This window comes from Scatophagus argus, chromosome 2, assembly GCF_020382885.2.
Source record: "Scatophagus argus isolate fScaArg1 chromosome 2, fScaArg1.pri, whole genome shotgun sequence".
Taxonomy (NCBI): Eukaryota; Metazoa; Chordata; class Actinopteri; family Scatophagidae; genus Scatophagus; species Scatophagus argus.
The window spans coordinates 12626920-12641687 of record NC_058494.1 but is presented as its reverse complement, the minus strand read 5'-3'; the positions used below and the strand labels follow the sequence as shown (position 1 = coordinate 12641687).

Sequence of the window (14768 nt, the reverse complement as noted above, 5' to 3'; positions counted from 1 at the left end):
ATATAATTAATTGGGGCAGTCGTGGATCAGCGGTTAGGGTGTCGGACCCGTAACCAGTGGATCGCTGGTTCGATTCCCCGTCCCGGTGTCCATTGGAGTGAGTTCCCTCCAATGACAAAATATGTCACTTTAATCTTTAAACTTTAATCTAATCTTAATTACACATGATGACGTGGATCAGCTGATGTTTTAAACCTACAGATGACATAAACCTCTTCTCTTTTTATCTTTTCTTACTTGCTTTCAGTTGCTTTGTAGTCTGGTGACAAGACTAAGATTCCAGCCAAGTGCTATTGCTCTATACGGCTGTCCTGCTCATTGTAAAGAAAACCAGCCTGTATCATAGATAAGTCAAAGTATTGGACAAATTGAAATTCTGGGCTGATAAAGTCACTGAAAAGTCACCAGAGTTCAATAAGACCACGACTGACCAAAAATGTCAACCTGCTGGTGGTGCTAAAGGAAACGTCTGGGGATCAACAGAGACAGGATTATTTTATCCACTGGACACCATATCTGTACCAAAGTTCACATTAATCCATCCCACAGTCATTGAGATATTTCAGTCTGGACCAAAGTAACCACTGACACCCCTATCACTGGTCACATGCAACGTTTTAAATAGCTGTTTTTGCCTAATTTCCACCCATTCACACTTTCTATTCACTTCTTTCCATCTCCTTCCTTTTATCCAAAATCCATTACCTTCCAAGGCTGCCTTCCGCACAGACCTCTCTGTGCTGCTGGACCAGGTTGGGACCGGAAAAGAGTCCCTCAGCTTCATGAAGCGCCGAATCCGCCGCCTTGCACAGCAGTGGGCAACAGCCGCCAACCGCCTGGATGCCAAGCTGGAGCAACGCTGGAGGGACCAGAAGAAGGTGAGAGAACGAGGACGTTGTGTTAGGATAGAGTGGGAGAAGTGTTTGCTTCTTTGAGTCAGGTACGGAAATAATCTTTTTATTGCAGCTAACTACCAAGTGCAGCTGAAGAAAATTTAGCAAAAGAGACCAAGAGCTGAAATACTAATACAATACTAGTAGTCTGTTTATAACAGACAAAGGAGTGCAGAGAAGGGAGCACTGAAGCGGCACGACGTGGACTTGGATACTTCCTGCTTTTAGTCATGCACGCCAGTGGCTTAGTTCAAGAGAAAGGGAGAAGTAGTTGCAAGGATAGATGCAGGAGAAGAAATGAAAGGAAAAAGGGGGGGAAAAAAAGCTGATGATGAATGATTGGGATTATGATGAAACGGCAAGCATGTGCCAGTGCCAGAGGGAGAAGAATGAGATGAGAAAAGAAGGACAAGAGAGGGATGGATGGTAGTGGGAAAGGTACAGTAGAATATGGATTAGGAAAGGATTGATGGAGGTGCTGAGGGGAGTCGTGAGGCCCCTCTGAGATGAGCAAGTAACAAAGACTGGAAGGCAAGGGGGGCATTTCATTAAGAACTGGTTAATGATATAAAAGTGAAATTTAAAGACTTACTTTCGAAATGTCAATTAAAGCAATATGTAATTAAAACTTTGGGAGTCTCAGAAACTGCAACATGTAACCTTTCACTACACCACATTTTGGGTTTTGTTGAGCCTCTCTACCTTTTACACTCCTCATCCTGCTCTGAGTAGAATCATAATGTTTTAGTTAAGACAATAGTGATAAATGAATGAGGTAATGTGAGAAGGCAGAAGAAGTAGACAGTCTGCTTTTTCTCCCCAAAATGTTTCTCTCTGCCCCTATCTCGCTCTAAAATAAGTTAATAAGGGTGAAAATAGTTTTCTGTCACAGAGATTGATGTTGTTCTTTCTTGTAGTGCACTGAGGGGATTTGTTATCCTTTCTCATGGCTCTGTGGCTGCTTGAACATCCCGTATGCCTTAAAACGCGTTGCTGCTATCTCGACAGCAAGATGCCCTGGTGTTTGTGACAGTTCGCCTTGCCTGTCAAAGGCTGCTTATCATAATAATTACAGACAGATGTAAAAATGTGTGCATTTGTGTATGTCTGGGTCTGTGTTTGTGTGTATGCATGACTGCAAACTGGAAATCACTGCAATAAAAGCAAAAATAAACAATCTCATACATTTCCTTTTAAAATTAAATCTCTCTCCGTACCAGTCACATTTAGTATTTTTGACTATTACCCTCCTCCCTCACAGGAAGATTCATTTTCATTTAAACTTTAAAAAAAAACACTCACTTTAACAGTGAGAAAGAGAGCAGTGTTTGATTTTAATTAACTCTGGCTCAGTCAGAAAAAAAGGTCTGATGTGAATTGACTATGGCCTTGCACTCACCTAACCTTTATCTTTGATAAAATCCCAATCTTCCAATGACAATTTTAGCATTCTGCTGGAGTGTGCAGTCTTTACAATTCCAATGGGGCTCTGTTGATTCAGTTCTGTTTCCTTGTTTGGCTTTCTCTTTGACTGTAAATGGAGTGGATGTTTACCCAGAAAAAGAATAAATTAACGGAGCGGAGAGGCAAATATGGAGGGAGAAAGGATGGCAAGGATCGAGAGAGGAAAATCAGATATAAAAGCAAGTTGATTCTTTTCAAATGTCAGCGGCAGACACAAGGACAGGGAACAGGAAGGTGTGTGTGCGTGAGGGTGACTGCGGAAACATGAAATGTAATTCTCAAGGGTTTTATTTAACCTGAGAGTCACAGCAGAAGAGATCTTCAACATTTAAATATGTCTGAGAGATAGACATTGGTGAGATTTTGTATGCAGAGTGCCACAGTGACCTGTGAAGTAGAAGCCTGCCTTAGATCTTCCAGAATTTTTTTTTTTTTTTTTTTTAAATTTTGTGTATAATCTGCCAATTTCCTCAGTGCTTGTAAGAAAAAATACAGTCAACCTTTTGCAGCACTTTCCTGTCAAAGCAGTGAGACATTTGAGAGAACTCATCTTTTCTTTAGTGCTGTTATCAAACTTAATGAAAAGCCTCGGTCAACCCTTTCAACCATTGTAATGCGGCTGATGGAACATTTGGTGTATGGCAAACTGCTGTTCTCTTTATACTAGACATCAAAGGAGACATATTCAGCAAAGCCGTGTAATAATACGAAGGTTTCAGAGAGACGATAGTACAGATCCATAGACACTGACCTTATCCTGTTTACCCGCAACAGTGAATTCACTGCCTGTCTTGTGTTTAAGTGTCTCGGCGAGTGATTGTATGCATCTGTGCCTGCTTGGTGTGCATTGAGCATGCACATTTTGTGTGTTTGTCAGCATGTGCAGACTGTTCATTTCCCTTCTCGCAGTGTCTGCCCCTCTTGAGATTTAATTGACCTCACTGATGAAGTGCAGACAGTGTAGGAGAGTAATGGGATACGGAAGGCGTAGTGAGGAAGCAGGAGCAGGGGAGGTGGGGCATAAGAAAAAGTAAAAGTTAGGAGGAATGAGGAAGGGAGGGAGTAGATTGGTGGAGTATAACAGCAAGGAAGAAAGGCACAAGGGAAATGCAGATGGGAAAGTAGTCTGTAGGAAGATGAAGGAGAAGGTGAAAGTAAGGGTAAAGCAGTGATGGCTGACAGTGCCAGCTTGTGTAGCCACCCGTGGCCCTTCATTGGACAGATGTGACCTTCATAGGGGCCACAGTACATGACCAAACAGGGTCACACAACACACACACATACACACACGCATACATACTAGAGCTTGCGCCAACAAACGCTGAAACAAGCATTAGCATTCTTCTGTTGTTAGGCTGTTAGTGATGAGTGGAGAAGGACAGAACAGTGGAGTGGTACCACATACTTGAGAGCTACTTCTGCTCTCCTCTTGTACACAACAAAGACTTTTAAGGATTTTACTTAGACACACACTTGCATTACTTAAAACATTGGCTCACGAAAGACACTTGATTTCATTTTCCACATCTTATTGCAGTCATATAATCTACAAAAAGTATTGTATAGCATCGTAAAGGTGAGCTAAGATTTGAGCGTGAGTGCATTACTGTTGTAACTGTCTCAGTGTGTTTGGCACTTCTTTGTGTTCAATCCCCATGAGATGTTAACAGTAGAGAGTCGCTTCAGATCCTTTTGAAAAAACCCAGAGCTTGCGGCGAATGAACGAGCATGCAAAAACATCCACGCACAATTCACTGATGTGAGTCAGTGTGAAGTAAATGCATGCAAACAAATAAAAACAAACAAACAAAATTCCACATCAATCAGTGCACACACACATCCTCTCAGACACACACACACATCATCTGGGAGTACCATAAGTCCACTGAATAAAGAACTGCTCTCTCTTGTGTGTGATTATATTCCTGGGGGAGGCAGCTGGCCCTGATACAGGCGTTTATGAGGAAGCACAGTTTTAGCTTTAGACTTCCCATTGTGTGGCTTTTCCACCCGTTCAGCTTCTTTTTCAAGTGAGTGTGTGAGCAAATAAGTGAGTGTGTGTTGGCAGTAATCTACACGGTAAAGCACAGTGAGAACCACTCACCCTAGTTCTTCTCTCTCCTCTCCTTTCTTGCTATTGATTCCTGTTCTGTGATATAAAGGTTACTTCTCCAACATTGGTCTGATATGTTTCATTCAACTCCACTCTAAGTCTCTTACTGCCTAAAGTGAAATCTCTCCTCAGAAGTCTAGATCATGGGTGCAAGTTGCCAGGTTTGTAAAGCACCTCTCTCCCTATTAACTTCTGTCTGTGCGGATGCCAGTTTTATAGAATCCAGTCCACAGTTATTCAGCTCTACTGCCACTGCACGAAGCTTCTCGTATTTATTTAGCAGAACTGCTGTACTGCTGCCAGTTTATGAAATTTGTCTCCTTCTGTCTCCATTTCTGCGTGGTTGCCAGTGTTTGTGCAATACATCCTCACCAGCATCACATCCACTACCAAGCCAAGAGAGTGGATAGCACTGGCGCCGTGAATTCTCACTCTTGCCATCTGCCACCCAAACTGTAATTAAATTTCACTTATCTTTTTTATGAAGCAGAAGTTAATAGAGCAGGCTTATTAAATCAGGGGATTTTTCACACCAGCTGGAGTGTCACTGGAGCTTGACTCTGCTGCATACACACCATTGTCCAGTGTTTTACACACATTTTGGGCACCAGTGGAAGGACTTAGGCAGTTGTGCTGCATGTATACAGTTAGAACACCAAAGAGCCTCCAATCACTGTTTTTTAATTGTAACTGTTTTAAATAGTTAAGTTATCAGTTATCCAAGCTACAGTTTTTCTCTCTTTCCCTCAGACAGACATAATTAAAATGCTAAATAAATAAATAATCAGGCATACATTCTTATCTGTAGGTTAACAAAATGTGTGATATGTAGGACCAGAAAGTGTGTAACTGTGTTGTAGCTGATGTGGCATGATGGAGAGGGCAAGAGAGTGCTTATCCAACACACCTATAAAAACCTCATTGCCTCTGCAGTTCAAAGCTGTGGAAGTACAGGCTCAGGTCACACATGTACTTACATTCAAGCAAAGAGATAATAATGTAGCAAGCAATCCCTGTTGAAACTTTCTGCCAAACTCCACACAGCTGGCCCTAAGCTCATTATGTATGTTGCATGGAGGTGTTCATGCTGCATTTGTTAATCAGGATTATTCAGCAGAGCAACGTTTGGACATGGCTGTGTCTAATCCACTGTGAAAGGCAACGTGTTGCTCATTTCTCAGTGGGTTGCTCTGATTATGCAGTGACTAGGTGGACATGCGTGACAGGACTGTAGCCTGTTAGTACAAAGTGGTGTAACAGTGCAGCATATGAATGTGATAATTCCTTCACATGTGTTATATGATGTTTTAAAACAAAGGGGGATTTTGCCATCGGGGGGACTAGGACTTGGGTGCAGCAGTTATCTGTATATGCATGTGAAGGATATGAAAAGAGTTGGATTCTTAATGTCCTTAATTATGAATTCCTCCATGTGCATGTTATTCCACTGGAGCATGAGGGGATAATTCATTGGGGATTTCAAAGAATTAGTTTTCAGTTTCCATCATTTTCTTTTTAAAGAGTCTGAAATTCTAATGATTCTAATCCTCAAACTCATTAAAACAGTTTGCACTGCAGAAGCTTAACTTTCAAGGAGCTTAACTTTACACATTATGCACACATATATAAATGAAATGATGTAAATCAGATCAAATTAAATGAATTTCATAATGTCAGAGAGACTCTCTGTAAAGTATATTATTTTAAAAGATGTATTTAGTGGTTCCTGCTGAGGAATGGTTAAATGTTTTCTGGTTTTCATTTGCAAAATGTTAAATTGTGTATCAGTGTTAGCAAACAAGTAAAGCTTGCTTAGCAGCAGGACAAGGGACAGGACCAATTAATAAAGTAAATTGTATTTGGAGAAGTTTAGTCATTGTTAGGAAATGATTCTCGATACAAGGAAGTTACTCAGAAATGTATTCATGCCTTTCTGCACATTATGTTCTAACTTCACCAAACTAATGCTTGTGTGAACCCTTCAGGGCTGACAGAAAACAAAAACCCAATTTAAAACAAGCCTTTGCATCATTTCAATATTTAGTTAAAAACCATGGTATTTTTCTTTTACGTATTCTTGTCAAGTGGAGCTTTATTTTAGAGCTTCTTTGCAGACTTTATTTCAACCACAGCATGTACCTGTCCTTCTTCAGATCCTGGTCCATGTGGGCTTCCTGACAGAGGAGTCTGGAGATGTTTTCAGCCCCAAAGTTCTGAAGGGGGGTCCTCTAGGAGAGATGGTCCAGTGGGCTGACATCCTCACTGCCCTCCATGTTCTGGGACATAACCTCAAGATCTCAATGTCTGTCAAGGAGCTGCAGGGGTGAGTTACTGTGTGCAAAAGCTACCGATGTCTGGAGTGTTGGACTTGTTACTGGTGGTGGGTTCTGCACAAGTTGTGATGATGCACAAGTTGACCCCATTCCTCATTCATCAAATCAACTCGCTGGTCATCATTTCCATGATATCTCCCCTTCAAATGAATGAAAAAGGCCAAACTGTAAATGTATCTAGTTTGACTTAAAAAGCAGCAAACATCAACAATGTAGACTTTGTGCCACACATGAAAACCAGAAAGAACATCTATGTGAACTGGTATTGAGAGAGGCCAGTAGGTGACATGTCTCCATTTGACCTGCCACATTACGTCGATACAGGGATTATCCAGCCGAGGAAGCGTGTTTGCTAATGATTGAAAGGTCAAGAGTTTAAGTAAACCGTTTGATTACTTTAACCAGAGTCTAGCCCTTTTGAACATTTACATGTTTACCATACTGTATAAAATACTTTCACTAATGTTGTCCTGTCATAGCTGTATTTAACATGTTGCAAAATGTCTGTCACAAAATAACCCCGATGACAGCTGTGATAACGAACCGATGACCTTTATCAATCCTCATGGTATGCTCCTGGACTCCCACGTTATATTCAAATTGTGTAAGAGAGCATCATACCCTAATACTCCCCATTGCCAATTAACCTAAAGATTAAGTATGAGAGCCCAAAGATCCAGTTGATTTATTTGTCACTGTATTGATCTCATATCGACAGGCTCCTCAGCTTCTTGTCAGTGTGACTGTGTCAGTGTGTGTCTTTTTATCCCGCGCGTCAGCACGCTTTTATGTTTCTGCTGACTGATACAGCTGTAGAACCGACACACACACACACACACACACACACACACACATACATATAGAGATGTGTGGATGGATGTAAATCTGCCCTGTTGGGAGAGATCCCTCAGGCTTGTTCTGTCCAGTCTGTGCAATATCTACTTCATGGTCAAAACTGAATAAATCACACAGGTTGTCAAGCTCCCTGAAGACAGATGGCTAATGTTGAACAGTAGAATTATGAATAGGTATGAGACTGGCAAGACAACTGAATCACACTGCAGATGGGTGACATCTTTGTTCAGCCTTGATTGGGCCAATTGTCTTTGTCTTTCTGCCATCGTTGATCACCGTGATGACACATGTATAGAGTATATATCAATATAATGATGTCTACAGAGACCCCTGCTGTACTCTTTTACACTGAGCGCTGCCTGTGACAACTCTCACAAATCATAGAAGAAGTATTGTATTGACCGCCAGCCTTTGGCAGTCATTTTGTAGACATATAACACTTCAGCAGGGAGCAAGAGAGAGTGGGAAAATCTAAAGGCATTTTATACTTAAAAAAAAAAGAGTTTCAAGATCGCAGAGACATCCACAAGGCTTAGTTCAGTTGTCAGACTTGAAAATGGATGGTGGGATCATTTTTACTGCATATGTGTCACTGTGGTGTCCCGGGACCCCCATTTAAAAATTGGTCTGTCTCACAACCTGGTGACTGTGCAGTATAATCTAACATACCAGCAGAAAGAATTCTTTTCTTCACCTTGCCCACATGAAATGGCTGTGGATGGGAAAATAGCTTTCCGTCTAATCTTTCTTCAAACCGCATTTGAATCCTGACACATTATCCTTAAAAGCACTGGTGTGAAAAATATCCCATCAACTTTGCCTTTTAATGAGAATCTTTCCATGTGGTTTGCAGCAGGGAAGTGGAACAGAGAGGGGTTATGCAGTTTGTCCAGTCTTTATTGTTGATGTGTCACTTTTGTTCTCTCACCTTTCACTTCCCTCAGCCCCTGCTGTCAGTAAGACAAACAAAAGATTGTAAGATGTGGCTGAACCAAGTGGACTGTGCAGTTTGGTTGTCATGTTAGACTGTAAAAATTAAAATGCTGTGTTTTCCTTTCCTTTGTGTTATCACAGATCTGTCATTGTCTTCACTGATCTTTGGCTCATCATAATATGTGGAAAACCTCACGGAGACCTAATATGTTGTAGATGAAAATATAAAAGTGTAAAGGATTCAGAATGTTCTCCTTCGTGCTGCCATGCTATGTAGTTTAAAGGCATACCCATTCACCATACTTCCTGTGTCAGTGGTTAGTGGTTTGAAAAGCACTGTGAAATGCACAGAGGGTGAAAACATATTTTGTGAAAGAGAGAAATCATCAGAGTATTTTCTTTATCACAGTCTGTGTGTCTGTACGCTCACATGTTGGCTTTGTGTATGTTCACATCATGTCGCGCAAATGCGATCATCCTGTTTTGTCAATAAACAGATAAGAAAGGAGGAAGCCATAGTAATAACACCTCAAGCAGATTACAATTAACATTTTACACAAAATATCACTCAGATGCAAATCAGCAAATCCATTTGTGAACTTGCGTGGGATTCGTTATTTCCACACAGATATGTGATGTGTTGATCTCACTGTTTCTGATGATGCTGAATTTGTGTAGTACAGAGAAGCATACTGACAGAAAAATAATGTCCTACATTTGTTATTGTTTTGGGTAAATAAGTTCTTCAAAGCTTCAGAGTTGTATACTGAAGTTCTGTTTCAGCTGAGATTCAGTGTCTCGTACAATATTAGTTTTAACTGTAGTTACATTCTTTCTACATTCTCTCACTTGCTCCTAATATTGACATTTTTCTTGTAGACGTACTGCAGATCTCCCTTTGTTCCTCTTTTTTTCTCCCCGGTAATGTGTGAGAGTACTTGCTCTGGCAGTTGATAGAACAGACCAGGCAGGCAGACAGACAAAGATGTAGCCAGATACAGATAAAAATACAGACAAATGCTCTGAAAATCTGGGCAGACAGGCCGACTAAGACAAAGGGAAAAGCAACCTGGCAGACAAGAAATACCCCAAAGAGGCTGCTTAGCTGAGTCCAAATACAGATTTGGAAACTTTGCTCAACACTGACCAGCAATGGAACAAAATGGGAAAAACGTGCCCAGTGTTCATCCACCTCCACAAGTCCACAATTACACAGTGGTGTGTGTGTGTGTATCTGTGTGTGTGTGTGTGTGTGTGTGTGTGTGTACATAGTCTGTGATACATTTCTCTCATGGCTACATCTGAAAGTTATAATTGGTTGAGGAGGAAGCAGAGGGTAGCTGTAATTGGTCACTGAGGGGATGATTTGGTCTCACTGTACACTGCATATAACATAAACCCTGATTTGTAGTTTCCAGTCAGCATTGCAGTCAGGTGGCTGGACTTCATTCACTAGAGAGGCAACATCAGATAACAGAGAGTTAAAAAACAGAACACTTCTATTGATTTCATTCAGAATGTAGCTAAAAACTGAACTAAACTGAATTCTAAAGTCGGTTTCTGTTTTTTGTGCTGTCTTGAGGCCTACAGGACATAATGATACAGGGAATCATAATCTCCAATGTTTTTGTGACAGATTAGAGATATATCCTGGTCTGAAGGTTGCTGTTGTGTGGGTGCATGTACTGATGAGAAAATGTATATGGAGAAGCCTGTTGGGGAGAAGAGGGAAGAACGGGGTTTACAGCAAAGTGCTGAGTTGACATCTGTGGAGTCAGGGCGGGGACTTTTGTTATTCAAATATGCAAATACTGTATTTTGAAAGCTCGCTGATAAATGCCACCCCTTTGTCTTTTGGTCTTTGACTATAATCATTTCTCAAGCTGAAATTTTACTTGCACCACATACTTGCCCACACACAGCAGCACAAAAACCTGATTTAATTGAGTGTAGATTTTAGCATTTCTTCATTTCTGCTGAGTGTGCACTCCTTACAATGTGGGCTAAATGAGTAGCTTGATGGAAATGAGGCTGAATTTGGTGCCAATTAGATTGGCAATGCACCTGAGATGTATTAGTGTGAGAAGGGGAGAAGCTATGGCTCAGCCTACTCCACATTACAGACTCAAGAGTGCAGATTACTAAGTGCTGCTGCTGCTGTTCAATGTAGATTTGGGTGGTCAGCAGCTTTGTGCCTGATCCTGTCGCTGCTCTAAAGAGATGAATAGAAAATTCAGTGATCTTGAATGATGAAAGATTCAAAGAAATGAATCTTTTGTATGTTGGCCTTTAAGTAATGACTAGTCAGAGTAATCCACTGGCAGTAAAGGTGTCATTAGAGTGTAGCTGACAAAACAAGACAAGAACACAACATAGGAAGTGAAATAAGAGGCCTGTGTACTCCATCAGAACTGCTTGCTGGATTGTCAGTTAGCTTCAGAAATCCCCTCCCCCAAAACGTTCTGATGTTGGATAAGGGGTAGCTGTGTCTGACCATTTCGGTAACTTTCTGAAACCAGCAATATAGCATTCATGCACACTTTATGCCCTGAACATCCAGCTGTGCAGAGGTCTCAAAGGAACCAGGGTTTGAACTTGTATCTCATATGAACTAAATGCAAAACTACAGTACGTCCTCTGTCTAGGAGAGACTATATGAAAATGTTCGCCTTTATCCCCATATTTAAATGATATCACGTGTGTTCTATGACACTAAACTCAGTGATGGCTTGTTTTTCATCCTGTCTTCCAGTGTAGCCATTCCAGACAACTATATATGTTTTTGGCAGCATGCTGTACGTTGAAAACTTTTCAGATGTTCTACATATCAGATTTTATTAGATTCTCTTTTAATGTTTGAGTTTTGTATCTCCGCTGAAGGGTGCCAGACATACTTTAAGGTTAATTTTGTTGTCCAGCATAAGCATTGTTTTTAATACACGTCATTAATTATGGATTATGATTCATTTGTTTCTTCTTGGAGATTCATTTTATTTTATTTTATTTATTTTTGTTTGGTTTTGTGTACTGTAGTGTTTCTGCTGACTTTTGCCGTCATAATTCTGTTCTGTCTTTTTACCGGTGGATTTTTCATGGCTTTTAAATGTTCTTCCCATTCTCTGTGTGACTCTCTCTTGCTGTGTTTTGTGCTTCTTCACCATCTTTTCCTCTAACTTCAAGTGTCAAGTTTCGCAATCTCATTCTAACTTCAGGTGATGTCTCAGTTGCCATGGAGATCAGACTCCAGGCCTTTTTGAGGTTGGAGGTGGATAGACAGAGAGTATCAGTCAATCAACACCTCCAGTACTGTCAAGGAGAGAGAGGAATTAGGAAAACAGAGATGTACATTTAACAGGAATGCACATTCGTTCTAACACTCCACTACAGACGTGTGAGTGGGTTTTAGATCTGGTGGGTTTTTTTGTCCACCGCATAAATCATTCGTCTTCACGTCCTTTGCTCTATAGTAGAATTCAATCTCTACGTTTTTCATGCCTTGGCTGGAGGCATTGTGTTTTCAGAATGATATGTGTGGACGTGCGTACATGCCCTTCTCGATATCTCAGGAATGCCTTGATGGAACTTCTTTGAGGATGAACTAATTAGATTTTTGTAGATGAACTTCATATCTGTCCCATTTCTGTGTACACAATATCTCAAGTGCTTCTTTGATGTGCTCCTTGTGTACAAAATAATCCCAATTCCCCTATTATTGTTTTTTTGTTTTTTAAGTTCTGTATATTATCAGATACTTTTGCTTTGACAGTATTTTTTTTACATCTTACAAACTACTAATCAGCCATTCACACGACAAGAGGAATTTCAGTCAGCTTCCACCTGTCTTACATAAAGTTAAATCCCCTGGTTGCTCTAAGCTCTTTCTCACAATGATGGTTCACCCTTCACACTGAAATATTGTGGGGCTTTGTCATGTTTTTTTTTATTTTTTCAACTTCTGCAGTGGGTCAGAGAAGTTTGATTTTTGTATCTTGTATCTTTTGGACAGGTCACCAAATTACAAGCCTATAGAGCCCCTGGTATCTGGCAGACGTGTTGTGTGTATGTCACACATGAGTATCATGATATTATGTTTTATGATGCTGTATTGATTTTCCAAACCCTGTCATTTAATTAATAACTGATAAGGTATGACCTGGTAGAGTGCAGTATTGTAATCTATCTTCAGTCATTGGACCTTTCCAGTTTAACATAAAACTAACTGAGACAGAAAGAACTGAGTACATATTTTGTTAGCATAAACACAAAGAATGCAGGCCTATGAATCAATATATCATCTTGCTGACAGTATAGCAATATATCACAATATATTAAATTGTAAACCCTGTATCATGATCCCTATCGAATTGCCAAGTTCTTGTCATTATACATTATACATACTTATGTATCTGTGTGTATACTAATGCAGCATGCTGTAAAATAACTAAAGCTAGTTTGCATCATAAGCTCGTTGCCATAAGTCTAGCTCTTTGGCCCAAAAATGGCTTGCATAACCCAAGAGATTAATGCAAAAAGAGCTATCCACTGAGGTTACATAATGCCTCATAAAACTGGATTGGTCTTCAGATTCTCTCAGTTGCAGCCTTTTTTTTCACTATTTTGCTCTCTATCTTGTGTGTGTGGTTTGACTGTCACTGTGTTTAGGCTTTCTTTGTGGACATTTTCTTCCTCCTCTCTTGCGTTTTTTTTTTTTTCTTTGTATGTTTGTCTCCAGTGTCTCCAATTGCTTTTGGTCACAACTTCATCTCTCACTTTTATCTGATCGTCAACATCAGGGGACTAGATGTTTCCTGACCTTGTTAAATAATTTGTGTGGCAACCTCCAAGAGCCTGAAAGTGCCATGTCAAAGACATTAAATGTGTGGGATGCTCTCTGTGCACCTTCAGCTAGGGAAACATGATTTTCCTCTCAGAAATATTACTCGTACAATATAACCGCACGAGCGGTTGTGAATAAGTAGTTGTAGTTGTGGGTGTTGCTGTTGTTACTTCTTACTTCTTTTTGCCTCATAAACTTTGTCTCCCACTGTCTCTCCATGTCCCTTCCCCTTCCATCACTGCCCCCCAGCCCCATCTGATTGACTCCCTTATCCTCTGCCATCATTAAAGTGAAGCCTGTAGAGAGACTGGAGTCGGTGACCTCAGTTCACCTCCTGCTCTCCCACAGACTGGCTACGAGCTGCCTTATTATACCTGCCCCACAGCAGCTAAAAACACACACACATACAGTACACACATGCACACATGCCCCCTTTAAAACCCTGATCTTGCTTTCCTATCTTCTTTCTGGCAATTAGGCTGTTCTCACCCTCCTTACATTGCTGCTTTCTCTTATTATTTTTTTTAACTTCAATACTTTTCTGTTGCTTGTGACTTTGTTGTGCAAGTGAACAACTATGCAGTTTTAAGGGGAAACAAGATGTGAAGCAGCTGAGTCTAAACATTTTCACATACTTGGCTATTAGTGAGCAGGAGAAGCATCTCCTATTAAAAATATACAAACTTTTAGTGTGTATCTGATGTCTTTATACGAGAGAACCTGCTGAGGTTTGTAAAAGACCTAAAGAGACTTGTGTGGTAGCTCCCTCTTTCAGAGAAATGGTAGCACATTAACATTAATCAGTTGTGGGAGCTGTGTGTGTATGTGTGTGTGTGTGTGTGAGAGAGAGAGAGAGAGAGAGAGAGACAAGGCATCAGCTTGTCTCTTTGTTAAAAACTAGAGCGTGTAAATGAATAGTATGCTAAGTCTGCATCATTTTGTCTGTTTGAAGTGTCTGCGTTAGCAGAAACAAATCCTTTGCTCCAGTAGTGGACATGTACACTTAGTACATGTAGGATTTAGTACTGTGGTCGCTCAGTGGTTAGCACTGTCCCCTCACAGTAAAAAGGTCCTGGCTTTGATTCCCAGCCAGGCCAGGGCATTTTAAGTTATATTTAAAATCTATTTGCTCAACAGATTTTAAGAATTTTTTTATTGAATCAGACAATCAGTTGATTACTGGTGAAACTAATCAGCAGACTAATCCATATTATCAGATTATCCAAAATAATCATTAGTTGCAGTCCTATACAAAATACTGCAGTTCAAAAATTAGTTTCACCTCAACCAGGTACAACAGTATAATCCTGCTTTAATGCATGAGTAATAATAATCTAGTG

The 14768-nt window shown here is 40.4% G+C and overlaps 1 protein-coding gene across 4 annotated transcripts in view; it reads left to right on the top strand.

Annotated features, from left to right (window-relative positions):
• LOC124070406 (alpha-1,6-mannosylglycoprotein 6-beta-N-acetylglucosaminyltransferase B-like) overlaps positions 1 to 14768 on the top strand; it is a 100391-nt gene that overhangs the window by 48791 nt on the left and 36832 nt on the right. For all 4 annotated transcript variants that reach the window (XM_046410306.1, XM_046410314.1, XM_046410323.1 and 1 more), the window contains 2 exons: positions 714 to 878; positions 6624 to 6793. In XM_046410306.1, coding sequence (XP_046266262.1) covers positions 714 to 878; positions 6624 to 6793 — 335 coding nt within the window. The remainder of the gene's footprint in view (positions 1 to 713; positions 879 to 6623; positions 6794 to 14768) is intronic.